The sequence below is a fragment of the Panthera onca genome, chromosome E1, assembly GCF_046562875.1.
Source record: "Panthera onca isolate mPanOnc1 chromosome E1, mPanOnc1 haplotype 2, whole genome shotgun sequence".
Taxonomy (NCBI): Eukaryota; Metazoa; Chordata; class Mammalia; order Carnivora; family Felidae; genus Panthera; species Panthera onca.
The window spans coordinates 9,429,982-9,457,809 of record NC_138352.1 but is presented as its reverse complement, the minus strand read 5'-3'; the positions used below and the strand labels follow the sequence as shown (position 1 = coordinate 9,457,809).

At 52.8% G+C, this 27,828-nt stretch overlaps 1 protein-coding gene across 4 annotated transcripts; it reads right to left on the bottom strand.

Annotated features, from left to right (window-relative positions):
• Positions 1–31: 31 nt before the first annotated feature.
• On the bottom strand, positions 32–27,432 carry DNAI2 (dynein axonemal intermediate chain 2). Of its 4 annotated transcripts, none has more exons than XM_060645515.2 (13): positions 27,308–27,432; positions 21,610–21,803; positions 20,078–20,239; positions 19,010–19,131; positions 15,875–16,017; positions 14,810–14,923; positions 11,221–11,360; positions 9,998–10,120; positions 7,762–7,985; positions 4,035–4,170; positions 3,366–3,512; positions 2,710–2,807; positions 32–744 (listed from the first exon to the last, which is right to left on the bottom strand). In XM_060645515.2, the coding sequence occupies exons 2-13, from the start codon at positions 21,790–21,792 to the stop codon at positions 519–521; spliced, it is 1,818 nt and encodes a 605-aa protein (XP_060501498.1). In that variant the 5' UTR covers positions 21,793–21,803; positions 27,308–27,432; the 3' UTR covers positions 32–518. The 4 variants fall into 4 exon arrangements, with proteins under 4 accessions (XP_060501498.1, XP_060501499.1, XP_060501501.1 ...); XM_060645516.2 differs by lacking the exon at positions 27,308–27,432 and adding an exon at positions 27,239–27,307; XM_060645518.3 differs by lacking the exon at positions 2,710–2,807 and adding an exon at positions 2,387–2,611 and having other exon boundaries at positions 565–744; positions 27,308–27,431.
• Positions 27,433–27,828: the final 396 nt, after the last annotated feature.

The window sequence follows — 27,828 nt, the reverse complement described above, 5'->3', positions numbered from 1 at the left end:
GCGCTGGGCACAGGGTATTCAATAAGCACTGTTATAGCACCATTATCGTTAATTTAATCTAAGAATTAAGCCAGTAGAACGTTCACAGGCGTACAGGAAGGAGCAAACTCATTCGTCCATCTGCCCTCAGAGTTGGGGGGGGGGGCGGTGCTCAGAGACATTTTAGAAGTGGACAGACCGCCTTTCCGAGCTGTGTGTGGAGGGGAGGGTCAGGAAGGGAGGAGAAGCCCCTCTCCCCGCCCACAGGTCTTTCTGAGGCTGAGGCCAGCCCGTCGGAGGCTCTGTAAGCTTTGAGGGAAAATAATTGCCGGGAAAAACCCCGGGGAAGCAGAACCCACGGGAAGAGGCAGGGCCAGGCTGAAAGGCAGTGTGGAGCCCCTCGGGGTGTGCTTGGGCGGCTGAGAGGACGGGTACCCAGCTCGGGCACGAGCCCTGCCCCTTCCTTCCTTCCAAGAGGTCCCCTGGGACTGGGCTCAGTGAGTAGTGGGGGCCAGCACTTGGTGGGGCGTCGGGTCGGGTCAGGACCCCTCTGCTCCCCCAGCCCTCCCTCCCTCCCTCCTGAGCTCAGCACCCACGTGCAAAGCCAGGGCGGTGCCAGGGGATGGGAGACGGAGGTGCGGCGCGAGAGGGGCCGCGGGCAAGGCTGGCCTGCCCCTTCTAGGTCGGAGCCTGGGCACCGTCGCCTTCTTCCTCACCAAGGTCCTCTCCTTCCACCTCTTCATCTGCCTCCAGACCCGGCTGTTTCTGCCAAAGAAAGACAGTGCAGAACCGCTTGTGGGGCCAGGCCCACCCTGCACCCTGGGAAGTTGATCCCCTGAGGCCCAAACCAGCCAACTGGTGGAGGCCCAGGAGACTGTGCTCCTGGCTCTGTGGCCTTGAGGGCCTAGTGGGTGCTCAGAGCGAGCCAGCGAGCGTGGATGGCGGGCACGGCCTCGGGCATCTCGCAGGCTGGGGTCCAAGTCCTGCTTTGGTCGCTTTGCTGCCTGGGTGACCTCGGGCTAACGCTCCTCCTGAGTCTCCTTGGTCCCCTCGCCTGTGAAGTGGACACGATTCCTCTCAGGGCTGTGGCCCAGGTTAGAGATACAGGTGTAAGGGCTCAGCACTGCTTTCTCAGCTCTGACCCCAGAGGTTCTGGCCAACTGCAGAAAACTAAGGCTAAGCGGGTTGTTCTGTGCACCTTACTCCCTTCTGAGGCCCAGCTTCTCCGCCTGGAGTGTTCAAGCAGCGGGAAGGAGTGCTTTTCGGGACTTGCAGCCCCAGGCCGGGTGTCTGTCAGGCGCACTGCGCTGTGGGAGGTGGCTACTACCAGCACTGCCTTCTGGAGGGCAAGGGTGGGGGGGGGGTTGGGAAGCTGGGACTCCAGTCCCGTCTCTGCCATAAGTGGAGGGAGGTCTCTGCCCCACCTTGCCACACCGACGATAGTGTGAGAACAAGGCCCCTCCTATCCAGGTGCTTCCAAATGCAACACGAGGGGCAAATGTCACAGCCTGTGGCCGGCTCCAGTGGGGGGAGGCAGAGGGGGAAGAGGTCTTGGGATGGAACCAGTCACCCCGTCCGCGTGCTCGCCCATCTTCCGCCAGCCTATCTGCGAGGTTGGCACCCAGGAGGCCAGCGGGCCTGGCTTTGTGGGCAGGTGCCCTGCACTTACGTTTTCATTCCGCCCCAGCCCACACCCTTGAATCGTGTTGACGCCCTTGCTCCCAGGGTAGGTCCCGGCTCGCACTCCCCTGCTGTGGTGTTCTTCGCCACCCTTGGCCTCTCATCTGGAGGCCCCTGAAGGCCATGACCCACGCCAACAATGCCTTCTTCTTCCTCTATCCCTGGGTACAGAAGAGGGCCCGGAAGGTGACCGGGAACCCCCTTTATAGCTCAACCTCCTTCTTTTCCAGATGCAAATGAAGGAGCCATGAAGTGAAGCGACCGACCGGCCCAGGCGATACCCCTAGAAAGTGCTCTAGAGCCAGAGAGCACGGATGGGTGAGTTCCGCACAAATCATGGGGTCAGCAGCTGGCCTCTGTGCCTCGGACCTCCCAGCCCACCGCCCCCTCCCAGGGCCTCGGGGCTCACTCTGAGCTGCCAGCTCACGCAGCCCCGGGTCTTTGTGGCAGTGGCCACGCGTGTGTCCCGGTGCCAGCCGTGTTGGCGGAGAGGAGGGCCACAAGAAGCGTGGAGCCGGGCTCCTGCCCTCAAGCAGCCTACAGTCCACGTGGAGACTCAGGATTTCTCAGGAGCAAGGGAGTAATTGCTCCCATTGGCCAGATGGACAGGTTAAGGTCCACCTGCTGAGGCCACTTGCCCAAGGTCACCCAGGAGGGCAGCGAGCAGGCAGAACCCAGGCGCCAGGGCTCCCACCCGGGCCACCCGAGCCCCCGTTCGGGACCCTACAGGCTTTGTCTTCTTCATGGCTTCCGTCTCTTTCTTCTTCAGCTCCGAGTAGATGATGTTGAAGAACTCATCCTCGGCCTTGGTGACCAGCTCCTCCAGGTGGAAGGTAGGCTCCTCCTCTCTCAGGGAGTCATCCCTGCCCTCCACCTTGCCTTTCTCCTTCAGCCGCATCTCCCGGTGCCTCGCCTCCAGAATCTTCTCCCGCCGGGTCTCCCGCTCAAATATCTGGGGTACACGGGGACAGGGAGGCCCGTGGGGAGAGGGTGGCAGCCGGTGGCCGGCTCCCAGCACGGGGCCGGGTTTACCTCTCTTGCTTCACTCACAGCACAAGGCAGGGGTCTGTTCTCAGCGCCAACGGCAAGAAAGGAGGGCTGGACATCGAGATCGGGAGGCAGGAGCAGAGCCACCATGTCACCCAGTCCTGAGAGGTCCCCAGAACGGAGAAGACGTGGAACAGAACAGCCACACAGCCGTGCACCGTGGGGCCCTGGGTCAGGGGAGCACCCGCTCGGTGGTGGGCCCACAACCTTGGGCAGAGCCGGGGGGCTCGCCCAGGGCCTCGGCACCGGGGGGTTCAGTGCCACGGTGTGCCCACAGTGCTGGGGGGGGGGGGGGCGTCATGATGGCTCTCAGCCTCCCAGCTCCCTTAGCCTCCTGCCCCAGGGTGGCCACCTTCCCTCTGTCTTCTCTTCTGGCATCTGCTAAGCCTTCATCTGCCACAAATGTGACCTCTGGGACCAAACAAACTGACCTAGTCAAACTGCTTGGGCAGCGGGAAAGCCGAAGCCTGCGGAGGTGACAGGACTTGCCCAGGGCGGCTTGGCTCCCGAGTGGCGAAGCCAGGGCCGAGTCAGACACTCCTGATGCCACTTACGAGCTCATTTCAGGACCCCACGTCACCTCCCCAAAGGCCCATGCGTTTCTCTCTCTCTGCCTGGCCTGCTCTGCCACGGGGCCGGGGTCAGCGCCGGGCACTTACCAAAGAAGCCGTGTTCTTCTCGTTCTTCTGGAGGGTGCACAGCCCATTCGAGACCTCCAGCAGCGTGGTCGTCCCCAGCTGGGAGCCGCAGGCGATGAAGCATCCGTTGTCCTGCACCCGGAGGCAGAAGAGGGCCTCGTCGCACACCTGTCGGAGGGGCCAGGCAGATGCGGTTGGGTTGGAGAGAGGAGCCAAGCAGCTTGTCTTGAGTCCCCGGCCCCTGGGGAGAGGGGCGCTTGGCCCGGCTCCGTGTTCGAATACCCTCGGGGACTCCCCTGACTCACAAGACGAAGTTCAGAAGTTCACCCTCTGAGATCGGCGTCAAGACCCTTTGCCCCACTCCGGCCTCACCTTCCACCACACCTGACCCCACCCACCACGCCTCACCCCTTCAGTCCAGCCCACGTCCATCCTGCAGCTTCCCAAATGCCACGCCCTTCCATGGCCCACACTAGCGGGGCTCGGGTGTAGCTATGCCGATGTGACCTGAGCTTAGGCTGGAAGGGTCAGCTGCCAGGAGCCCATGCCGGGGCTGCCGAAGGAATAGGTCTGGTGGGAGGAGAGGCCAGGCTTTCCGCTTTTCTTTTCTTTCTAAGTTTCCCCCAGGTAATTCTGCTGGGCCACCAGGACCCAAGGGCCTGGATGCATGGGGAGTGGGATACACGTGACCTTGAGGCTGAGGGCAGGGTCACACTGCTTGAACACGAAGTCCCAGATGTCCAGGGTCCCGTCCATTCTGGTGGTGAAGAAAACCGCTGGCCTCACTGGGCTCCAGGCGCCATCGGTGAGGTAAGCCATGTGGTACCTGTGGGGAGCCGGGTGCCAGAGGTCAAGGCCCACTGTGGTCGGGAGGCACAGAGAGGCTGCTGAGCCGCCGCTCTGCTCATCCAGGCCCCCTGGGCTCTAGGGTCTCGTCGCTGGGCAGGAAGTTCTTCCTTGTGTCTGACTTCTAGCCATGCCAGCCTCGCCCACCAGCCGTGGGCAGTATGCACTTTATTAAAAAAAAAAAAACCAACTTTAATGTTTATTTACTTTTGAAAGAGAGTGAGAGGGGGGAGGGGGAGTGAGACACAGAATCGGAAGCAGGCCCCAGGCTGTCAGCACACAGCCCGACACGGGGCTTGAACTCACGAACCACAAGGTCATGACCTGAGCTGGAGTCGGATGCTCAACCGACTGAGCCACCCAGGCGCCCTGATAGTATGTACTTTAAAGGCTCTGGTCCTTCCCAGGGGCTGAGCCACTAGAGTTTCTCTACAGCTAACTCCAGGGGACAGGCACATGTTGCTGGATCTGGGCCCAGTCTCCCAGCAATCGGACTCACCGAAAGGAGTCAGAGGAAGAATATGCCCAGAGAAGTTCCTAATATCGATATTAGAAGAACGTTATACTTTCTACTCGGTGGGGGATCTAGATTTTCGAAGACTTCTGTGGTAAGGAATGAAATTGGACCCTTATCTTATACCATATACGAAAGTCAACTTGAAATGGATGAAAGACTTAAACATAAGACCCGAAACATAAAATTCCTGGAAATTTTATGGGAAAAGCTCCCTGACCTTGGTTTTGGTGGCCATTTTGTAGACGTAATGCCAGAAACACAAGTGAAAAAGCAAAAATGAGTAAGTGGGGTACATTGACATCAAAAGCTTCTGCACAGCAAAGTCAAAAACTGAAAAAGCAAAAAAAATAAAAAAAAGAAGATAAAAGAAAAAGCAACCCATGGGATGGGAGAAAATACTTGCAAATCATATGTGTGATGAAGGGTTAATATCCAAAATATACAAAGTATATAAGGAATTCATTCCAAAAAACTCAATAGTGAGAAAACAAATAACCTGATTAAAAAATGGGTGATCGACTCCCTCTCTTTCTCTGTCCCTCCCTGGTTCACACTGTCTCTTTCTCAAAAATAAAGAAAGATTAAAAAATTTTTAAAGGGGCGCCTGGGTGGCTCAGTCGGTTAAGTGACCGACTTCAGCTCAGGTCATGATCTCACAGTTCGTGAGTTCGAGCACCGCGTCGGGCTCTGTGCTGACAGCTCAGAACCTGGAGCCTGCTTTGGATTCTGTGTCTCCCTCTGTCTCTGCCCCTCTCCTGTTCATGCTCTGTCGCTCTCTGTCTCAAAAATAAATAAAAAACATTAAAAAAATTAAAAAAAAATTTTTTTTTTTTAAATCTGTGCTGACAGTTCAGAGCCCGGAGCCTGTTTTGGATTCTGTGTCTCCTTCTCTCTCTCTCTGACCCTCCCTGGTTCACACTGTCACTCTCTCAAAAATAAATAGGCATTAAAATTTTTTCTAAAAATGGGCAATAGACTTGAACAGGTGTTTCTCCAAAGAAAACCTACCAATGACTAACAGGTACATGAAAAAGTGCTCAACATCACTCATCGTCAGGGAAACGCAAATCAAGAACCCAAGGAGATAGCTCCTTACACCTGTTAGAGTGGCTATTCTTTTTTTTATGTTTATTTTATTTTTGAGAGAGAGAAAGAGAGTGCAAGAGGGGGTAAAGAAGACAGAGGGAGACAGAGAATCTGAAGCAGGCTCTGACAGCAGAGAGCCAGACACGGGGCTTGAACTCACGAACCATTGAGATCATGACCCGAGCCAAAGTAGGAGGCTCAACCAACTGAGCCACCCAGGTGCCCCTAGAACGGCTATTCTTAAAAAGACAAAAGATAATAAATGTTGGCGAGAATGTGGAGAAAAGCGAGCCATTGTGCACTGTTGGTGGGATTGTAAGCTGGTGCAGCCACTGTGGGAAACAGTAAGGAGGATCCTCAAAGAATTAAAACTAGAAAAAACTACCATCTGGTCCAGTCATGCCATTTCTGGGTCTTTATCCAGAGGAACTAAAACCAGAATCTCAAAGAGGTATCTGCACCCTCATGCGCACTGCAGCGTTATTGACGACAGCCAAGATATGGAAACAACCTAAACGTCCGTCAGCAGATGAGCAAATAAAGCAAATGGGGTATATATTCAATGAAATATTATTCAGCCTTTAAAAAGGAAATCCTTTCATTTGCAACAACGTGGATGGACCAGGAGGACATTCTGCTAAGCGAAGTAAGCCAGACACAGAAAGCCTGCATGATCTCACGTATATGCAGAATCTAAAAAAAAAGTCAAACTCACAGCAGCAGAGACTGGAACAGTGGTTGCCAGGGGCTGGGGCGGGGGCAAGGGGGGGAAACGGGAAGGTGATGGTCGAAGGGTACAAACTTTCATTTATGCAACATAGGTCAGTTCTGGAGATCTAGCATGCAACATAGTGCCTCTAGCTAACGATACTAGACCAAATTGTAAAATTTGCTAAGAGAGTAGATCTCAAGTGAAGTGACCCCTGCCCCCCCCCCCCACCACAAGAATAATTACAATCAAGGAGGTAGGAGAGAGGTGATGGACATGTTTATGGCTTTGATGGTGGTGATGGTTTCACAGGTGTAACTTAGCCCCAAACTCACAGAGCTGTAGGCATTAAGGATGTACAGCCTTTTCTGGGTCAATGACACCTCAACAAAAGGGTTAAATATGTATGTGTGTGCATATATATATATATATATATATATATATATTTTTTTTTTTTTTTAATAAATCTTCCCGGGAGATCTTGATGCAACCAGATTGGGGAGCCACTAGAATAGAACATGCTCATTAGGGTCCACAGTGACACCAGCACTGCAGAGTCTGTGACAGCGTGAGCTAGAAAGGAACCCCAGATTGACACACAGGAAGGCTGAGAGGGTACCAGTCCCCCCACCTGATGCCTCTGCTCCGGTCTCTTAGCTCTGCCTGCCTTGCAGCATCTCTGTGCATATGGCACTCCCTGGCTCACCCAGGGGCAGTGAGACCACCCTGAGGGGCTCAATCTCATGGCCCCCCCTTGGCCTCTCCTCTGGGCAGACTGGGAAAGCCCACAAGCTTCTTTGATCCAACTACAGCGCTCACAGCTGTGTCCCTCTCTGCTCCTATGTGCCCAGCCTTGCATGAGGGGAGACCCACCAAGCTGCCCTGATGAGGTGCCCAGATTCTCAGTCCAAGCTTCCTGGGTTCAAACCCCACCTCAACTCCTTACCAGCCGGGAGAACAGAAGCAAGTGGCTTTGCCTCCCCATGGCTCTGTCCCCTAACACACACAATGAGGGACAAGAGGAGTAATGCTACCTACTTGTAGGGTGGGCTTGAGGGTCATGAAAACACCCAAGGCTGTTATTATGACTAACACAGGCTGTTTGAAGCACATCCCTTTATGAAGTGGCTGAATTAGGCTCAGGTGTGCATGGAGGGGTGTTCTGGGTGGACACGTAGAGGCTCAGGGCACTCCTGGGCTGGCTCCCTCTGTCCCTCCCACCCTCCTACATTCCCCTCCAGCCCCAACCTCCCTCTTACTTGGTCCACATGATGGACGACTCCCGGCTGTCTTCTGACCAGATGCGGGCGGTCCAGTCGCCAACAGTCAGGAAGTTCTTAGGGTAGAATGGATTTCTCTGGAGGGCATAGATGGGGCCGTGGTGGCCTGAGAAGGTGCACACGATCTTCTCAGCTGACGTTTTGGCCTTGCGGTTGCAGGAGATGACAATGCCCTGCTCGGTGCCCACCATGAACTTGGTTGGCTGTGGAAGGGGTGACACAGGAGTGAAAGGTTCCATGAAACGTCAACTCAGGGTTTATTGCCATGGTTAGCAGCCTTCTGGAGTCAGATTGGATGCGTCTAAAGGTACTGGAAGGGACCTTCGTGTAAGCTTATGCTCAGGCTGTTGCCCAGCCCCTCCTAAGGAGCTGGCCTTGCCCTTCCTGACTTCATCAGACCCCATCCTCTGTTAGAACCTGCTCAAGGGCGCCATGTTTAATGAAGCCCTCTCGACTCCTCCAGACCTTGGAGAAACTCATCAGCAGCTACGTGATACACACCTCTTCAGGTAGTATCATTGTGTCCACTAGGCATTTTGCCATAAAGATCCCGAATGTCTGTTTATGGAAAACGTGAATGATTGAATGAATAATGTAAAACAGGAGTCTAAAAACTCCCCTCCCCCAGCCTTCAGTTACTTCCTGAGAAACTGGGCTATACTGCATACCCATATTCATCCCACCTTTATTCACAGCAGCTAAGAGGTAAAAAGCAACTTGAGTGTCCCAACCCAAGTGACATGGATGGATTGACAAAATGTGGTCTATACCTACAGTGGAATAAAAAGGAAGGAGATTCACGTCTTTAAAAAGGAAGAACATTCGGACACACACAACAATGTGGGTGAACCTTGAGAACATGATGCTCAATGAAATAAACCAGTCACGGAAGGATGAATACCAGAAGAGTAGAGATGGAAAGTAGAGGGGCCGGGAGAGGAGAAATGGAATGTGAAGAGACACAGCTCGAAAGGCCCAGAAAAGCGAGCAATGACGTAAAACGCAAGGCTCCTGCAAGCCAGTGATGGAGAGAAGTACCCAGATCCAGATGGCCTGCCATGTCTCCACCCTTGGACTTCTTGGTGGGGTTGGAATGGTGAGCCTGGACCTTGAGTCAGAGCCCTGGGTTTGAGCCCCAGTTGCACCGTGTCCTAGAGCGTATGACTTACCACACTAAGGCTCATTTGTTTGTCTGGAAAGGAGGGACAATAACATTATGGTACAAGATGGTCGTGGGCGATTACGCAAGCTCATCACTGGAGGGAGTTACAAGTGTCCAGCACACAGAGTGTGCTCAGTGACAGGCATGGGAGAGCTGGGGGACTACTGGTGGTATTGTCATTACATCAGGCACTTGCTCTAGAAGTCCCTGATTTCAGGACAGAATGCTTTTCTGCATCCTCCCCACACTGACTCTCATGCCCAGGGTTGGGGGTCAGTTAAATTGTCTTCCACCTGACTTCCCCAGCATTCCTTCCCCAGCCTTGGGTGAGGGCTCCCAGGGCAGGGGTGAGGCCAGAGCATCTCCAGCTCCCAAGAGCCTGGGAATGATGTCACATGACCTGAAAACAAACAAGAGATGATCCCAAGGGGGAGCCAGACCTGGGCTTCGGTGACACATAAGCCAGGAACAAGCCCAAGCCAAGAGTCATCTGGGAAAGTTGTTTTCTTGCTTTGGTGGGAATCCTCATTTGCTGCTTCTAGAAGCTTCCATCCTTTGACACTTTCATGTTACTGCTCAACTTTGATCTTTCTTTACCATTCCTTCCCATTGCTAGATGCTCTAATTGTGCCTGTGCTCTGGTTTTCCAAGGAGCCTCCTCTGACCTCATTTCCCTCTCCAATACCTCTTCCTTCCCCTCAGACTGTGAAGCGACCCACACTAGGCAGGGGCAGGGCCTGGGCTCTCCATGTTGGTCCTGGGCGGGGCTCTTCCTACAGAATGGGGCCCTTCTGGAATCCTGTCCTCTGCCTTCTGTTCAGCACAGCTGCTACCCAAGCAGTGACTTTGTGTGAATGAGGATTGGCTTCCTTCCTCGAGAAGCTCTGCTGCCCCCTGCTGGAAAGTTCCTGGAAAGACCACACACAAGCCCGACGACCACAGGAGGGAGGGCGCTCCATGCCGCTGTTGGGTGCACGTGGTAGACGCTGGCTCCACCCGGCTCTGGCTGCCCCAGCATTGGAAGTCGGGGAAGGGAGAGCCGGGAACACTCACCAAAGTAGACTCGAACTCCAGGGAGATAGCCCCCAAGGCATTCTCCAACTGCTCCTTTCTGGCAATGTCCAGGATCACCACCTCGGTGGGCTCGCTCATCTTTCGGATATCCCACCACATGACCTAATGGGAGGGCGGGGCAACTTTGAGACCGGAAGTCCCTTGATTCTCCTAGCTTTTGCCTTCCCTACCTTCCTGGGGCCAATCACTGGGGCCAAAGGGGTGTGTGTTAGAGATGACCAGCGATCCTTAGGACAAACACACTTGGAGAACCATTGCTCTGGCCCCACAGTCCCAAACCTGGCCGCTCATCAGGGTCATGGGCAAGCTTCATAAAATCCAGATGCTGGGGCCTCACCCCAGACCTACTGCCTCAAAATTGCCAGACGTGGGCTCTGGAATCTGAAATCTTTTTTTTTTTTTTTTTAATTTATTTATTTTGAAAGAGGGAGAGAGTGGGGGAGTGGGGGAGGGGCACAGAGAGAGGGAGAGAGAATCTCAAGCAGGTTCTGCATTGTCATAGTGGAGTCAGATGCAGGGGCTCGACCCCATGAACCGTGAGATCGTGACCTGAGCCGAAATTAAGAGTCAGATGCTTAACAGACAGCCACCCAGGTGCCCCCTGGAATCTGAATTCTTAAAGCCTCCCACAATATGGTAATATATAGAAACATTATAAATGCCCATATGCTTTGATCAAGAAGTCCCACTGTACATTGGAGATGTATCTTCACATGTGTGCAAAAACTTAGATACAAACACACTCTGCTACACAATCATGACATTAAAATCCACTGAAATAAATTTTGGCATACCTAATGCAGTTCCTAACAGGCACGAGGCAGTGCTTTGTGAAATATGACATCACCTTCAAGATACACTAAATGAAAAACGTCAAGTGCAGACCAATGCACGAGGTGTACAGAAAGAGTGAGGAAGACAGATGTATTTGCTCCTGTCTCCAGCGGCGGTCCCTGAAGGCGGCCGTGAGAAACAGATGAAGGTGGGTGCCTACAGGGAGGGGGGCCGGGAGGTTTGTGGGCAGAGGTGGGAGGAAGGTGTTTCCCCGTCTGCCCTTTTTGCCTTCTGGACTTTGTTCCATGTGCATGTATTACCTACTCTCTAATTTAAAAATAAAATGCAAAAGGAAACGCTCCCCCAGGGGCTTCTGGAGGGGACCTGGGGAAGTATCACTGCTCCCCACACTGTGGCCGGCTGGCTACCTGCCCGTCTGTGGATGCTGAGAAGCACTCAGTGCCCGTCTTCGACTGTAGCCAGATGCTGCCATACACGGGGTCTCGATGGCTGAACTCAACAGTGGACAGCTCCGCCACCAGGCTGCCCTTCCGGGTGTCCCAACAGGCTGTCAGGGAGGAGAGTGAGGGCAAGGTGAACGGAAGCCCAGGCTTCTTCCTCCACGCAGGAAGCAGGGGATGGAGGGATGCTGCTTCTCTTGGTTTCGCAGGTATGTAGTTTTTTTTTTGTTTTTTGTTTTTTTCAGAAGGAGGGCTCGGTCCTAACCTGCCTGAGTTTCCTCCCAACCCCTGAAGTTCCCACACAATCTCTATGGAAAGACTCCCAGAGTGCAAGCTTCACTCATTCCATTGAGTTCCTACCATGTGTTGAGCACCACACTACCTCGGGAAGCCACTGGAAATAAGACCATCCCTGTCCCTGAGAGGCAGGAAGGGGGACCTGCTGTGATTTTCCTGGTGGGGAACACGTGGGGGTGGTCAGGGAGAGCTTCTTGGAAGAAGTGAGAAGGATCACAGACTGAGGAGGAGCCTGGGATGGCAGTTGGGGGGGGGGCGGCCAGAAAGAAGAGTGCCTCCACCCCCAAAGAAATGTTCCTGAAAGTAAAAAGTAAAAGGTAAAAACACTGCAGCAAATCTCTTCTGCTACATAAACTCCCTTTTACCCTCTGCACTTTGGCTGCCCTGGATGGGAACGCAGATCACAGACCCTTTATTCAGATCCGTTACAAGGACTTCACCTCTTCTGCTTTACCAAGAAAGCCTTGAAGCTTCTCTCGTTTTTGTCCTGACAGATTTTTTTATTTGGGGGCGGGGAGAGAGAGAGAGAGAGAGCAGGTGAGGAGCAGACAGAGATGGGGAGAAAGAATCCCAAGCAGGCTCTGCCCTGTCAGTGCAGAGCCCGATGCAGGGCTCAAACTCACAACTGTGAGATCATGACCTGAGCCAAAATCAAGAGTTGGATGCTTAACCAACTGAGCGACCCAGGCGCCCCGGAGAAGCTAGTTTTGTAAGAGAGCAGCAAAATAACTCAATCCATAAGTTTTGATTTATGGACTCCAAGTCCGAGACCTTTGCCCCTGGACAGGACTGGCCCAGACATGAGCTTTCTTGGCCAAGTTTGCTCGGCTAGGGACAGAGCAGCGCTTGGGGGTGGGCCCCCTGGCAGCCCCTCTCGAAGGTGGCACAGCCCCGGAGCCCCGGCTGCTCTGAGCTGGCACGAAGAACCCTGAAAGGGGTTATGAATAATGAGCGAGGCAAGCCTCCTGAATAAATCATGGCACAGTGGCTCGGCTCCAGTCTTCTAGAGCCCTGGCACCCAGGTAATTTGGCAGGGAGATGTGTGGGAGCCCATGTCTATTCCCAGGGGGGAGGTGGCAGGTCTGAGAGGGGGGTCAGAGGCCTCAGAAGAGTGTCTAAGAAGTTTCCCAGCCATCCAGCTCCTACTCTGGGAGGAAAGGGTAAATAAAACATGTGAGGGTAAGATGGGAAGGGGCTCTTTTCATGCCCAAGGTCAAGTCAGGCCTGGGATGAAGTTAGGCTGAGTGTCCACTGCTTGGGGGCCAATGTGGCAGGCAGGCAGGCAGACAGGGCCCATGGGGGCAGTTTCCTTCCAAGCTCCCTAGGGATCCAAATCCCAGTTTTCTAGGTATTCCATCAGCAAAATCAGCCGAGCAAGGACCTCTGAAAATCTTCTCCATAAAAGCAATGAGAAAACGGGCAACAAAGTGAGTCAACTTTTTCAGGACAACTTAGTCAAAGGCTTGCAGCCATCCAGAGAATGCTTGTTCAGGAGAACCAGCTGAACATCGGTAAGGACACTGAGTTTTGTGGCTTTTTAACTTGCCCTAGTTAAGACCCCATACTCTCTGAGTCCACGGTAGCCTTGAAAAATAACATCTGCCTTCCTGGTGAAAACCGGCTGCCTCACAGCAGCAGGAGGGGTAATCCGGCTGAAGTTCATTCACAGTCTTCCAACCAAAGATCGGTGACTATATGAACTGTCCGGTGGGTCCCTGGATGACCATGTCCCTCCCCACCCCCTGCAAGTTATCTGTATTTAACCTGACTTAGAGCTTGCTCCGTGGGAAAAAAAGAGGCAACTGTTGAAAATAATAATTATAAGCAATTGATTAACTTTGCAGTTTCCTGAAGTGGTAGCTAACAGCAAACTATCCAAAAGGCTTAAAAAGGCAAGCCCGGAGGGGAACCTGGGTGGCTGGTTGGTTGAGCGTCTGACTCTTAGCTTCAGCTCAGGTCATGATCTCACGGTTCGTGGGTTTGAGCCCTGTGTCAAGCTCCGTACTGGCAATGTGGAGCCTGCTTGGGATTCTCCCTCTCTCTCTGCCCCTCCCCTGTACTCACTCTCTCTCTTTCAAAATAAATAAGTAAACTAAAAAAAAAAAAAAAAAAAAAAAGGACAGGCTTGGAGAACAAGGTGTCCATTGGGATGTCCACTGGGGCTTTGAAAAGCTCCACCATTTGCCTGGAGATCTGGAAGGCCACATGCCCGGGTAGGGCTGTGTGAATGCCCAGAGCTGTGCACTCGCTCAGGAAAGAACTGAGGAGGCCCTAAGCTGTTGCCTCTGCTGACCCTGAGGCTTTGTGCAGAGGTGCAGGTGGGGCCAGCAGCTGCCCCGCGGAGTGTCGCAGCCATGCTCAAACAAGCACACAGAGGCTCTCGGCAAACACTGGTTGCCTGCAGGTGCTTGAGGAAATCTCTGTCCCACCATTAAGCTAACCAAGCAGAGAGCATGGCAGGCACACATGATAGAATGCAGACGTCACAGAATTAGATCAGACAATTCACTGAAGAAACAAACAGCAGCAAATAGCAACGAACACAAAGCTTACAGTGGTACAAGTACCTGATTTCCAAAACTGTCACTTTATATTGTGTAAAGAGAGAAATTTTCAACAAAAAAGTTACAAGATATATAACAAAATGAGAAAGTGTGGCCTATACACAGGAAAAAAGGCAATAAATGGAGACTGTCCCCAAGGGAGCCCAGCTGTTGGACTTACTAGACAAAGACTTTAAATCATTGTGTTTTTTTTTTTTTAAATTCTTTTCTTATTACATCAGGATCTCTTTATTTTTTAAAAATTTTTTTAATGTTTATTTTTGAGAGAGACAAAGACAGAGCATGAGTGGGGGAGGGGCAGAGAGAGAGGGAGACACAGAATTGGAAGCAGGCTCCAGGCTCTGAACTGTCAGCACAGAGCCCGATGCGGGGCTTGAAATCACAAACTGCGAGATCATGACCTAAGCCGAAGTCGGACCCTTAAACGACTGAGCCACCCAGGTGTCCCTTGACCTGTAGTTTTCTTAAAACTTGTTATTCTGAACTGGTCTTAGACTTACTTGAACTATTACAATTGGAGACACTGCTGAGCTATCAGCAAAGCCTGACTACCCAGATGTCTGGAGTTCATCCTCTGTGGGAAGTCCCCACCTCACTCTGTGCTCCCTGGGAAGCCTGGCCAGGTACTTGGGCCCTGGCAGACAGCAGCGGGGGGCTGGGCTTGCTCCCGGTTAAGCACCTGGGTCCCTCCTTACCCAGCTGCCCATTGTAGCAGCCTCCCAGAAGCACGTGGGAATCTTTGGGGTTGTACTCCAAGGTGACAAGAGGTGACGATGGCTTCAGGACGATTTCAGGCTTGTTGGGATTTTCTATAAAACAAACAAACAAATTGATCTCGCCAAGTCTGGAAAGAAAAGAACGGAGTCAAACAGTTTAACCCTTCCTGAGATGGGCGATGGTAGGGGGATGTCTGGAAGTCCCTCCTGTGTTTCTCCAGGCTGCAACCTCTAGGTCCTGGGGGCCAGAATCTGGCACTCTTGGCCCTAGGGGCTCTTTTAGTGGTTTTATTTTTGGTAATCAGCAGCGTGTGTGTGTGCGTGTGCACGCACACACATTTTGGAGATTCGGTAGGAAACCGGGTTTTGACCCCAAGGTTTTTCCATAAATCCAACTCTCCCTGACTTCTCCAAACCAATTTCTTTGTCTGTATAGTGGGGCTAATGAAGGAGTCCACCCCCCCTTGCCCCCCAGGGCTGTTCAAAAGCATAATGTGCTCAGTTCTGAGCTTGGCACTCACACCTACTAATAACAGCTAACGTTTATTTTCACAATGGCCACAGTGACGGGATGTCCTACAGTGTATCGTCCACCATCGCTGGCCACCTGACAAGGCTCGTGCCCTTAGAGTGAGTGCTTCTGTCAACAACGGTCCCTGCTCCCATTGCCCCTACTGGCCATGAATTAAGGACCAATGCCAGGAAAGTGGGACAGAGGTGAGTCTCCTTCTCAGTCCGCTGGGGACTCTATCTGAGTCTGTGGAGTCTAGGACTGGGATTCCATGGGGTTTGGTCTTGAATGCCCTGATCAAGGATCTGGAAATGAAGGGAGTTTCCTGCTTCTGATATGGCTCTGGTTTGGCTGCTCCTGAACCCAGACAAGGAAGGGATGGGCAGCTTCCTGGGGTCCCTGGTCCCTCCCTAGAAGGGACCTGACCTGTGAGAGTCCCCTGCCTGTGGCTTCTACCTTCCACTCTTGTGCTTTGCTGGCCTCTGCCCTGCCCCCTCAGTTTTCCTGGACCCCCGGACCCTTCCACTTCTCACCCAGGTCCCAGATGTACGATTCATGGCTCATGCCCTCAGGCGCACGTTGAAAATTCAAGCAAGAATATGCCACTGCCAACTTTCTGTTGCCATCAGGGTGCCAGGAGAGGTGCGTGGCTGACCGCTTGATTACCTGGGGATCCCTTTACAGGAGAGGGCAGAACACTGGCATGGAAGGCTCCCCACACCTCTTATTTACTCAGTTATATCTCTAAAAAATTCAAACGTATTTAAGCAATCGCATTCACTCGGAGAAATTGATTTTTAAGAACAAAGTTTAGAAGAGCCCTTAATCCAAACCTGGATCTCACCACCCATAAATAGAAGGTAATAATAAAAACTAAACCAGTGGGAACAAAATATCAAATTCCAGTCTGTTATTTCCACTTGCTGAAAGTTTTGAGCCTGAGGCCTGATTTCCCATTGCTATTACAACGAAAGGGGAAGAGGAGAATCCAGCAATCCTCCTCCTTGGTATTTGCCCAAAAGAGTTGAAAACTTTTGTCTAACAAAACATTTCAGGTGAATGTTTCCAGCAGCTTTGTTCATAGCTGCCCAGACTTGGAACCAACCAAGACATCTTTCAGGAGGTGGATGGATAGATAAGCTGTGGTCCATCCAGACACGGGAATATTATTCAGCATTAAAAAGAAACAAGCTATCAAGCCATGAAAAGACACAGTGGAAACATAATGCACGTCACTAAGTGAAGGCGACCAGTCGGTAAAAGGCCACATACTGTATGATTCCAACTATGTGACTTTCTGGAAAAGGCAAAACCATGGAGACAGTAAAAAGATCAAGCGTTAGCCAAGGGCTTGGGGGAAGGGAGGGATGACTAAAAGGAACGTGGGATTTTAGGGCAGTGAAACTATTCTATATGATACAAAACCCACTGAGTGGGGCGCCTGAGTGGCTCAGTCGGTTAAACATTCGACTTTGGCTCAGGTCATGATCTCACGGTTCGTGGGTTCAAGCCCCGCGTCGGCTCTGGGTTGACAGCACGGAGCCTGCTTCAGATTCTATGTCTCCCTCTCTCTCTCTGTCCCTCCCCGGCTGTGCTCTGTTTCTCTCTCTGTCTCAAAAATAAACAAATATTGAAAAAATTTAAAAAACACCCCACAGAGTATGCAACACAAAGAGTGAGCCCTAATGGAAACAATGGACTTTGGGGTGCCACAGGTTGACTGTTGTGTCCCCCAGATTCATATGTTGAAACCTAATGTCCAATGTGATGGTGTTAGGGGGGTGGCTGTGGGAAGTGATTAGTCCTCAATAAAGGGGCTCCAGAGAGCCCTCTCACCCCTTCCGCCATGTGAGTTCCGGCAGTGAAAAAATGGCCGCCTATAAACCAGGAAGTTGGTCTTCACCAGACACAGAACCCAACCACCTTGATCTGGGACTTCCAGCCTCCAGAACTGTGAGGAGTAAGCTTCTGTTGATTATAAACTACCCAAGTTATGGTACTAAGTACCAGAATGCTGGTTCCTGACGATGACAAAGGCCCCACCCTGGGGCAGGGTTTTGTTGATGGTCAGGAAGGCTGTGTGGGCTCGGGGCGGAGGGGGCGTGTGGGAACTCTCGTACTTTCTGATCAGTTTCGCTGTGGGCCTGAAACTGCTCTGAAACATCAACTCTTCAAAAAAAGAGGGGAGGAAGGAGAATGAGCAAGAAGTAAAAAAGAATTAAGCACTTAATGGCCCAAACTGAGACTTTGCCCACGAAGTAATCAGAAGGGATGAAGGAAAGTGGAAAGCAAGATACCCTTCTTGCCCTGTGATTTCTCCACTTCACTCCTCCCCAGGAGCACGGTTAGAAGGCTGGGATCCAGGAGACCTTAGTTCCATCCCTGGTTGGGTCACCCCTTCCCCCTCCCGTGTGCCCTGGGCACCCGCCCCTCCCTGAAGTCAGTCCCCTCATCTGTCAAACATACAGGTTGAATGGGATAATTTCTTTTTTCTTTTTTAAGTGTTTTTTTATTTATTTTGAGAGAGAACATGCACACACGCAGGGGAGGGGCAGAGAGAGGGGGAGAGAGAATCCCAAGTAGGCTCCAGGCTCAGCACAGAGCCCAACGTTGGGCCAGATCTCACCACCATCAGATCATGACCTGAGCTGAAATCAAGAGTCAGACCCTTAACCAACCGAGCCACCCAGGCACCCCTGTGAGACGATTTCTAATCTATCATCCTGCTAAGGTATCCACATGTGAGGTCAGACCCCAGTAGGGCTGGGGCAGCAGGGAGGACAGCCCTCACCCCTCCCCCCTGGCCCCTCTCCCAGAAGTGCTTGCTCCTACTCTGCACACCACAACTCAGCCCTGGATCACAAAAGGGTCCTTCCTAGTTGTGCTGGGACTGGGTCAAGTACTTCCCAGGACCCTCAGTGAGCCATGGTAGCAAAAGGAATCCCCCCCGAGTTGGCATTTGAGACTAGTCCCTTCCAAAATCACAGGTATATAAACGTATTTTAAACAAAAAAAAATAGTGCTATGCTACACGCTGTTCTGCATCTTGCTTGTTTTGCTTCACAAAGTAAATCTTGGAAACACTCCCCAGCAGGCTGCCTCCTTCATCCTGACATGTGGGTGCTATCCCCCGGGTAGGCGTGCCAGAATTGCTCGAAGCACTCCCCTACCAATGGGCTTAGCTTGGTTCCAGCCTCTGGCTAGAGTGCCTTCTGCTGCAGTGAGCGTCCACACACACGGTGACTTCACACACGTGTATCTGTGGGATCAAGTCCTGTTGTCAAGCTTCTGTCCTTGGAGGTCATCACCAGGTACACTCCCACGAGTGTGGGATGAGGGTCCTGTGGGCCCACAGTGCTGCTGGGTCACTGATGGTCCATACTTTGGACTCATTGTGCCCTGCGTGACTCAACCCGGCTTGCACACGGCTTTGCAAATTCGCTTAGTCTTTCCCTGGACTCTGTCCTCTCTTTCCATCAACCAGACCTGCCCCCAGGGTGGGGACCAGTTGGTTGCTGGGTGCTCTGTTGCTCTGCTCCCTACAAAGCTCAGAGCACAGAGGGCATTGCACCCACGGCATGGAGTGATCGGCAAAGAGTGACCTTGGGAAGCACCCAGCCACAGGGGTGGCAGAGAGCATCCCGACACCTGCCTAGCTAGGGAGGTACCTTAAAACATTGATGGTTTTAGCTGAAGGGGCCTCATCTGTCACCTCCACCGCATCCTCGTCATCAAAATACTCCTGGTAGATGTCAATGGCATTATTCTGCTTGATGCAGTGCTCCATGATCTGAGGAGAAAACATGAGGAGTTCTTAGCAGGAAAGAGAGGTACCTGCAGCCTGACCAGGCTGAGATGGCAAGAAATATCTAACGGTCTTTCCCAGCCTTCCAGCCCGTTGCATTTTCAGTGGGGGCAGCATTGCTTCCAAGGGAAAATTCGTCTTGGAGGGTGAAATATTACTTTTCATGCATAAAGCACAGATATACATACAGTACATAAAGAAATATGCCGATGGGATTAAAATTTCATGGGGGAGGCAATTAGGAAAAACATGAAAAGACTCGTTGGGGGACAACAATGAAAAAAAGGTGAAGAAACACGCCTCCAGTCGCACAGAACTGGTAATCGCTCCATATACAGCACCAATCTTCTGCTTCCGCCACCCAGAAGGCCCTCTCCATTTTTCCAAATGTCCACCAAGGAAAAACCTCAAGCTCAGGTGTCTCCTCTTCCAGGAAGCCTTCCCTGATCCCTTCAGCGGGAAATTGGATCTCCCTCTTTACGGAGCAAAATGGCAAGAGTCATCCCTCATAGCATGTCTTTCTACGTTACACGGTGATATCTCTGTATTTGTCTCTGACCTCCAATGGATTATGATAAACTCTTTGGGGCAGGATGCATGTGAATTTTATTTTTTGCCATCTCTCCTGTGCCTGGCAGAGACTACAGGCTCAGTCCAAATGTGCCGAATGAATGAATGATCCCTGCCGGCACGCAGCTCCTCGGTGGGGTTCTTTGGAGTCCTTCTTGCTCAAGGGGAGCACCTGTCAGACTCCTCCTCAAGCCTGTTCAGCCCTGGTACCTTCCCATCTTCCCCTTTGGTCTGTTGTGGACTGGTCTGCCTGCTCCCAGACAGAAGGTTCCTTAAGGTACCTAGTGATGTTCGTCCGCATAGTGGCAGGAGCGGAGCCCGGGGCCAGGCAGGTGGGGCACCGCAGTGATGGAAGCCTTACCGAGCCAAGCTGCGTGATGGTGTTGATGTAGTTCTCGTCCTTCTCCACCTTCTTCCGGAACCGGATCGTCTGCTCCAGCTCCAGGGGGTTCACATCCTTGGGCCAGCCCCCCTCCACGTGGTTAATCCCCCGGGTCTCCATCTCAAACCGCTCTGTGTTGACCTACACAAAGCCCCAGGTGAGAAGATATCTGCCTGCCCCGGGTGTAAACATTAGGCCATGTCCGCAAACCAGGATCCTGGGGCTGCCTGCCTGTGGGCCCTGAGCACACAGGGAGGGATCATAATAAATGTTAAAAAAAATTTAAAAAAATAAAATAAAAGATTGTGGTAAAAGACATACAATATAAAACCTCCCATTTTAACCATTTAAAATTTTTTTAATGTTTATTTTTTTTTTGAGACAAAGAGAGACAGAGCATGAGCAGAGGAGGGGCAGAGAGAGAGGGAGACACAGAATCCGAAACAGGCTCCAGGCTCTGAGCTGTCAGCACAGAGCCTGACGTGGGGCTTGAACTCACGAGCTGTGAGATCATGACCTGAGCCGAAGTCGGATGCTTAACTGACTGAGCCACCCAGGTGCCCCCCCCCCCATTTTAACCATTTAAAAATGTACGATTCTGTGGCATGAAGGACAATTCATATTGTTAGGCGACCACCAACACTGTCTAGTTCCAGAACGTTTTCATCACCCTAAGTGGAGCCCCCAAAGCCATTAAACAGTCACCCCCCTCCTCTTTTCCTTTCTAAGCCAGCGCTCACAAAAGGTCTAAGTCGTCCCAGGATGGAGATGTGTCAAGAGACCCCAGCACGTGTGGCCTTCGCGGTGGCCATCCTGTTGAGTCAGCCACGCTGTGGACAAAATCGCCCCGGTCCCCGTGACAGCAATTAGCCCTGGGAGAGCAAGAGACTCAGTGTGTTTGAACCGTGCGTTATTGGAACCTCCCACAACGTGTTTTGGCCGAATCAAGTGTGATTTTCACCCGGATGATCTGGGACATGACTAAGTGGGTTCTTCTCTCCTGCAAACTAGTTTTGTCTCCGCAGTGCCTGGCATAGTCCAAGGCGGATCGCGGGCTCTAGACAGGCAGGGAGCTCCGACTGCAGTGTGACGCCCAGTTCTCTCATCACATCATCAGCCCCTCTGACCAGAACTTTCCATGGCACCCTTTCCTTTCCACCAGTTGGGCAGGCGCCTGCCGATCTGAATCCTTGCCCCCTCAGGATACCTCTCCCAGCTGTACCACATGCCTAAGACGACTTAGAGGTGAGACCAGAGCCCATGGGAGAGAGAACATCTTGATTCCCATTCACCTGGCCCAGGGAGTGGCTGGTGCTGGGTCTTTTCCCGCCCCAGGCACCGTGGTGGGTCGTGGGGGCGTTTCTGTCCTCATACTTCCAGCATCCGCCCTGGGCCATTCTAACTGGCTTCCAGTCACCCAGATGGAGCCACCCAGTCCCACTGACCACCCTGGCTGGTCATCCTGCCAGACCCCACCTTCGCTGGCCCAGGCCCCGGGGCCAGGGACCCACCTCGTGTTCTGACATGCTGGTGGAGCACTGGATGCCCGTGTCCACGGGGTTCCGCTCCACGAACTGCTCTGCCAGCTCAGGGTTGGGCGGGATGTTGATGTTCAGCTCGGCCTGGCGGTCGGAGAAGTTGCATTGCTTCCCGAACTCGCTTCGCTTCTTGACATACACGTACACGATCTCCATGGTCCCGGCTGCTGCAGGGGCAGAGGAAGGGTGTGAGGGAAGGGGCCCCACCTGGCTGCTTCCCTGTCCCCCCGGGCCTCACCGGGGGCGGCTTCCAGGTTCCTAGTCTGGTTGGGGGGGAAGGGTCCTAGGAGATTTGTTCAGAAGCTGCGTCTGCACTTCTAAAAAATCATTTATTGGGGCGCTCGGGTGGCTCATTCAGTTGAGCATCCAACTCTTGATTTGAGCTCAGGTCATGATCTCACAGTTTCATGAGTTCAAGCCCCGCATTGGGCTCCGTGCCGACAGTGCGGAGACTGCTTAGGATTTTCTCTCTCTCCTTTTCTCTCTGCCCCTACTGGGTGCACTCTCTCTCTAAATAAATAAACTTAAAAAATCATTTACGGAAGGGCGCCTGGGTGGCACAGTCGGTTAAGCATCCGACTCTTGATCTCTGCCCAGGTCATGATCTCACGGTTCATGAGTTCAAGCCCCGCATGGGGCCGTGTGCTGATGGTATGGAGGCTGCTTGGGATCCTGTCTCTCCTCTCTGACCCGCCTTGCTTGTGCTCTCTCTCTCTCTCATAATACACAAATAAACTTAAATAATAAAAGATCATTTATTGAGTACTGAGTACCTGCTAAGCATTACCGTGTTCAGTTCTTGCAACTGCCCTTTGAGGTAGACAATAAAATCACCATTCTACCTTTCAGGAATCTCATACTTAGTGATACCCTGGGTGTCTTGCCCAGGACCACGTACGTAGCTAGTAAGCGGTTCAGCTGCTCTGCCTGACTCCAAAGCTCTTACTCACCAAATGATGCAGTTTTTACCAAGCTAACATGTTTACTGGGAGGCAGGGAGAAACACTGATGGTGATTATGTTGAACTAAATCTCCGGCCACGCCCTGGATCTGACCCTACAGCACACAGATAGGAGAGCCCCAGGCCTCTCTGGAAACTCTCCCACCCAACCACCCGATTGTCCAAAAGGCCACCCACCCCTTCCCAGAGTTCTAGGTTACTGGGTGCTACCCTTCACCGCTCCTTCACCGCTCGAAGGGGGGCCCTTCCGGAGACTCCCCTCTACATCACTCTGACCGCGATGGGGCTGGGAGTCTGCCTGAGAAGGGGAGAGACTGCCAGACCACTTCCTCCACAGGCAGAACAGTGGGCCTTTGAAAGACTGGTTGGGCAGGGCACAGTGTGGAACTGGAAAGCAGACTGGGCTGGGCATTGACTTCAAGTTCTGGCCCTGCCACTTGCCAGCTGCTTGACCATGGCTAGGCCACTCTCTCTGCCCCTCTCTGGCTTGTGCTCCCTCTCTCTCAAAATAAATAAACTTAAGAAAAAACTAATTACATAGACTTCTCTTTAAAAATTTTTTTTTGATGTTTATTTGTGTGTGTGTGTGTGTGTGTGTGAGAGAGAGAGAGAGAGAGAGAGAGAGAGAAAGACAGAGTGAGAGAGCCAGGGAGGGGCAGAGAGAGAGAGGGAGACTGAATCCGAACCAGGCTCCAGGCTCTGAGCTGTCAGCACAGGGCCCGACGTGGGGCTCAAACCCACGAACCGCGAGATCATGACCTGAGCTAAATTCAGATGCTTAACCGACTGAGCCACCCAGGCGCCCTGAATTACATAGACTTTTCTAGGAATGCATAGGTTTTTTGAATGCCAGACTTCATGCTTTACATTTGTTCTCATAGTTTCCCTTACTTCACCTACTCATTTGGCAAACATTCACTCAAAGCTGAATAATCAAGAAAGCGTGGTACTGGCATCAGAATAGACATATGTATTGACTGAATGGCATTGAGAGTTTAGAAATAGACTTTGATACTTATGGCCAACTGACTTTTGAAAAAGGCACTAAGGCACCTTATCAGAGAAATGACGGTCTCTTCAACAAATGGTGCTGGGCCAACTGGATGTTCCCATGCGAAAGAATGACCGTGGACCCCCTACCTCACGCCACACACACAAATTAACGCAAAATGGATCTCAGGCACCAGCGTAAGAGCGAAAACTAAGGAGAGAAACGTAGAGGGAAATCTCCGTGACGCTGGTTCTTTAGACGTGGCATCAGATTCTTTAGACATGGCATCAGAAGTATGGTCCATAAAAGCAAAAACAATGATAAATTGGACTTCTTCTGAATTAAAAGCTCTGCACCTCAAAAGATAATATCAAGAAAATGAAAAGACAAGCCACAGACTTGGAGAAAATATCGGCATATTGGGTCTGATAAAGGACTTGCATCCAGGATACACAGAGACTTGTGGGGTCCCGGGAGCCGTGGACTTCAGATTGGAGGTTCCCTCACTGCATGCTCCCCACAACCCCCCCCCAAACTCACAATTCTCATTCTACATATGAAGAAACCGATACCTGGAGAGTTCAAACACCTTGTCAAAGGTGGTGGGTCTTAAGTTGAGGCAGAGTGGGGGCCCAGACACGTCTGGCTCTACGGCAGAGTGATTCTTAGCCTTGGCTACACAGAAACTCCCACAAGGCTTTACAAAATCACAACCCTCAGGTTAAACTGCAGACAAACGAAATCAGAATCTCTCGGCAGTAGGTGTTAAACTCCCGGGTGAATCCTAGCGTACAGCCAGGGTTGAGGAGCACCGATTTAAAGTGAGGGTTCTTAATTTCTCAGCCAGCATGCCCCAAACCTGGGATGTTCATTCAAACTATGGAGGTTCCCAGGCCCCTCTTGCAAATGTGGACTGTATGTCTGGGGCGGGGCCTGGCAATTTGTGCTTTTCACAATCTGGGTGAATATTACGACCAGACGTGTGTCTAAGCTGCCTCCTCTTACCTCCAAGGCTGCAAGGTGCCAGACCAGTGGGCCCTGGCTACTGGCACCTGAGATGCAAGGCCAAGAGCTATTGTGATAGCCCAGAAGCACTTGCCTGGAGTGGCCTTGGGCCTTGGAGCCGCTGGGGTAGGAGTGAGGGAGTGAGGGTTATCCTAGGTCCCTTTGCATCCACGTATGATGTTCCTCGAAGGCAGCGTCATCCCAGCCTGCTTCCAGCCCCAGAACAGCTCAACCTGAGTCAGACTCACAGGAAACAGGATCTCCCGCTCTTTCTCCTGGTCTGGAGACTCTCTTGTAACCCGGGAAAGGTAGAGGCCATGGCTCGGACAGCAGAGGATGGGAACAGAAACACAAGTGGCAGAAGTTGCCCCAGTGTGTCCATTCTACACGGGCAAGGGTAGGGCCTTGTGAAGACGACGGTCAGTTCTCGCCTTCACCAGCACCCTGCGGAGGGGCCACAGCGCTACTCCTGGGCCCCCACAGTGACGATGGGCTGCCTGTCTCTCCCTCTGGTAAAAGACACTTGCTGCAAAAGCCAGTTCTCTGGGGACACAAGGAGGCTTAAGAACGTGAGGAAACTCCAGGGGCGCAAAAATAGCCTCTTTAGCCCAGATCATATGTGAAACAGCTTCGCTTTCCTCCTTGGTGCCTCCCAAGGCCAAGCCAGGGGCGAGAACAGAGGCATTGTTTTCTATCTGGTGGCAGACAGAGGGGACATTTAAAGGCTGGCCCGGTGACGGGACGACAGCTCATTCAGGGACCCAGAGTGAGCTCTTTCTCCCAAGCCGGCAGGGCCCGAAGATGAATAGCGAGGTCAGAGCAGGGGTCTCAGGAGGTCTCTCCCCGCCCTGGTGAGACAGAGGCCGCTGGCTGCAGAGCTGTCTGCCTGTAGGGGGGGGGATGGCAGGGGGGGCTTCCAAGGGAGGTAGGGGCAGTACTGCGGCTCTTTGGGAGTTTGGGGAGGGGCGTCCCCCACCCGTGGGAACCTAGAGACCCAGGGGCAAGCGGGACTCTGCAGCGAGTCTCAAACATAAGAACACGTCTGGCTGGGGACGTGCTGGCGTGAACATCAGAACTGCAACCGTCTCCCGCGTGCCAGGACGGTCAGACTGGGACCTCCAGCAGTTACAAAAACTCCTCTCGCGTAATGATAAGGCGCACCGTGATTCCTGGAAAGAACTTCCCTCGACTTAAGAGAAAGTGTGTTTTCCAAGCTTGGGTGGGGCTGAGGGAGCCGCGGGGCGGAGGGGCTCCGTTTGGGAGCTTAGTGTAGAGGCAAGAGGAAGGTGGCTGGCCTTCCCTCCGCGCTGGACTCCACGCGATATAGACGCGAGAACATTTTCCCCTTCCTTGTGGTCCCTGGGGCAGCCCTTAGTCTTTGTGCCTGGGACTGATGGCCTCTATGTGGCCTCTATGTGGCCTCTATGTGGCCTCTATGTGCCCCTGGCTGGGCAGAGGAACACAGGTGGAGAGATTCCTTCCCTCTTTCTTATGTCCTTGTGCACCTTCTGGAATACGGGGTCCTTCAAATGAGACAGACCTCGCTAGGAATCCACCCCGCCCTCCCTCACCAGGGCATCCCACCAGGGCAATGCTAGGCACACTGGGGTCCACCTGGGGTGAGCTCCAGGTGGAGGGGGAGGACAGGCAGAGGTGGGAGGAGGTCCCCAGAACCGAAGGGTGCTGTGTTGGTGGTAACCTGCTCTCCCCACTACAACACTGCCTCCTTGAGGGCAGACTGTGGTCTTTTCATCCACCGTCATCCCCAGTGCCTGGTGCAAGAAGGAGCCCAACACTCCCACTGTGAGCATGCTGAGGGCCAGCAGGGTCCCAGGGCTCTCTCCTAGAACTCTCTCTCCCCTCCTCTTCCTTTTCTGATTGGAAAAACAAAGCAGAGCTAGGGGTGAGAGGGGGAATCACAGGGTCTGAACGCCCGAGAATGCACTTCTGTGGTTCAAGAGAGTGTGATCAACTTCGAACGCGTTGCAGGAAGGTGAAACTAAGCGTGTGACCTTGAACGTGGTATCCCAGTGGGCATAAGGAGCGCCTGGGTGGCCCAGTCCTTTAAAAGCCTCCGACTCTTGATTTCGGCTCAGGTCGTGATCTCACGGTTTGTGGACTCGAACCCTGCATCCAGCTCTGTGCTGACAGCACGGGGCCTGCTTGGGATTCTGTCTCCCTCTCTCTCTCTGCCCCTCCCCTGCTCGTTTTCTCTCTCTCAAAATAAAAATAAACTAAAAAAAAAAAAAAAAATGCCCCCCTCAGGTTGAGGAGTAAATAAAATCATGCATTTTTGGGGGACCTGCTGCCTAGTCTGTGCTCAGTAATTTTGAAGTCCCTTCCCTCCTTTCTTATGAGAAAGCCCACCTCCCTCCAGTTCAGCCCAGACTCTACTTTCCTGCCAGCCAGCTGTGAACCCTTTAGAGGTCTCCCTCCCTCCAAGAGACCAGGGGATCAGGGCCAGACCGACTGGGAGCAGGGGGTGTAGGAGGCAAGGTGACCAGAACCTGCGTGGTCCGGTGAGTCGCGAGGACTGAGGGCAGCCGGGACGAATGGGCGCGGACACCTGGCCCCCCACCCTCCGGCAGAGCTGTCCCAGGAGGCTGCCCCCACGGAGAGTTTCTGGCACTGTCGCTGATTATTACCCTCGGGGGCTCCCTGCTTCACTCTCCTCTCCTCCTCAGCCTCGGCCTCCTCCCGGCCCGCGCCCTTACCCTCGTCCTCTCGCTCGCGTCGCCGCCTGGCCGCAAGGAAAGCACCTGAGCCCCCGCCACCGGGCTTCTCCAACTGCTCCGAGGCACGGCGTTTACCCGTTGCCTAGCAACCCCCCGGCTGGGCCTGGACGTGGGGGCGGAGGGCTCCCCAGAGCACGTGACTGCCCATCCCGCTGCGTCGGAAGCACTCCCTCTTGTGGAAGTCTCCAGAGTCGGGAGAAAAATTAACCAAGCCAATCAAACACTGGCAAGAGTAGACATTTGTGTCATCTCTGCGAAGGTGCTTACCCAAGTCTACAAAAAACGCACCGGGCAAGATCCCGAGACGATGCAAACTATTGTAGACAGCGCCTCGGAAGTCATGCGCCCTGGATGGTGATGCCGGGCTCTGCTACTTATTTCCCTGTCGCCTGGCAGGTGGTCCTCCTGTCCCTTCCGTCGGGTCCCTCAACCACTCACTGGGAATTAAAACCCCCCAGTCGCCCCTGTGCTACCCTATCCCGGGCACCTCGTGCAATAAC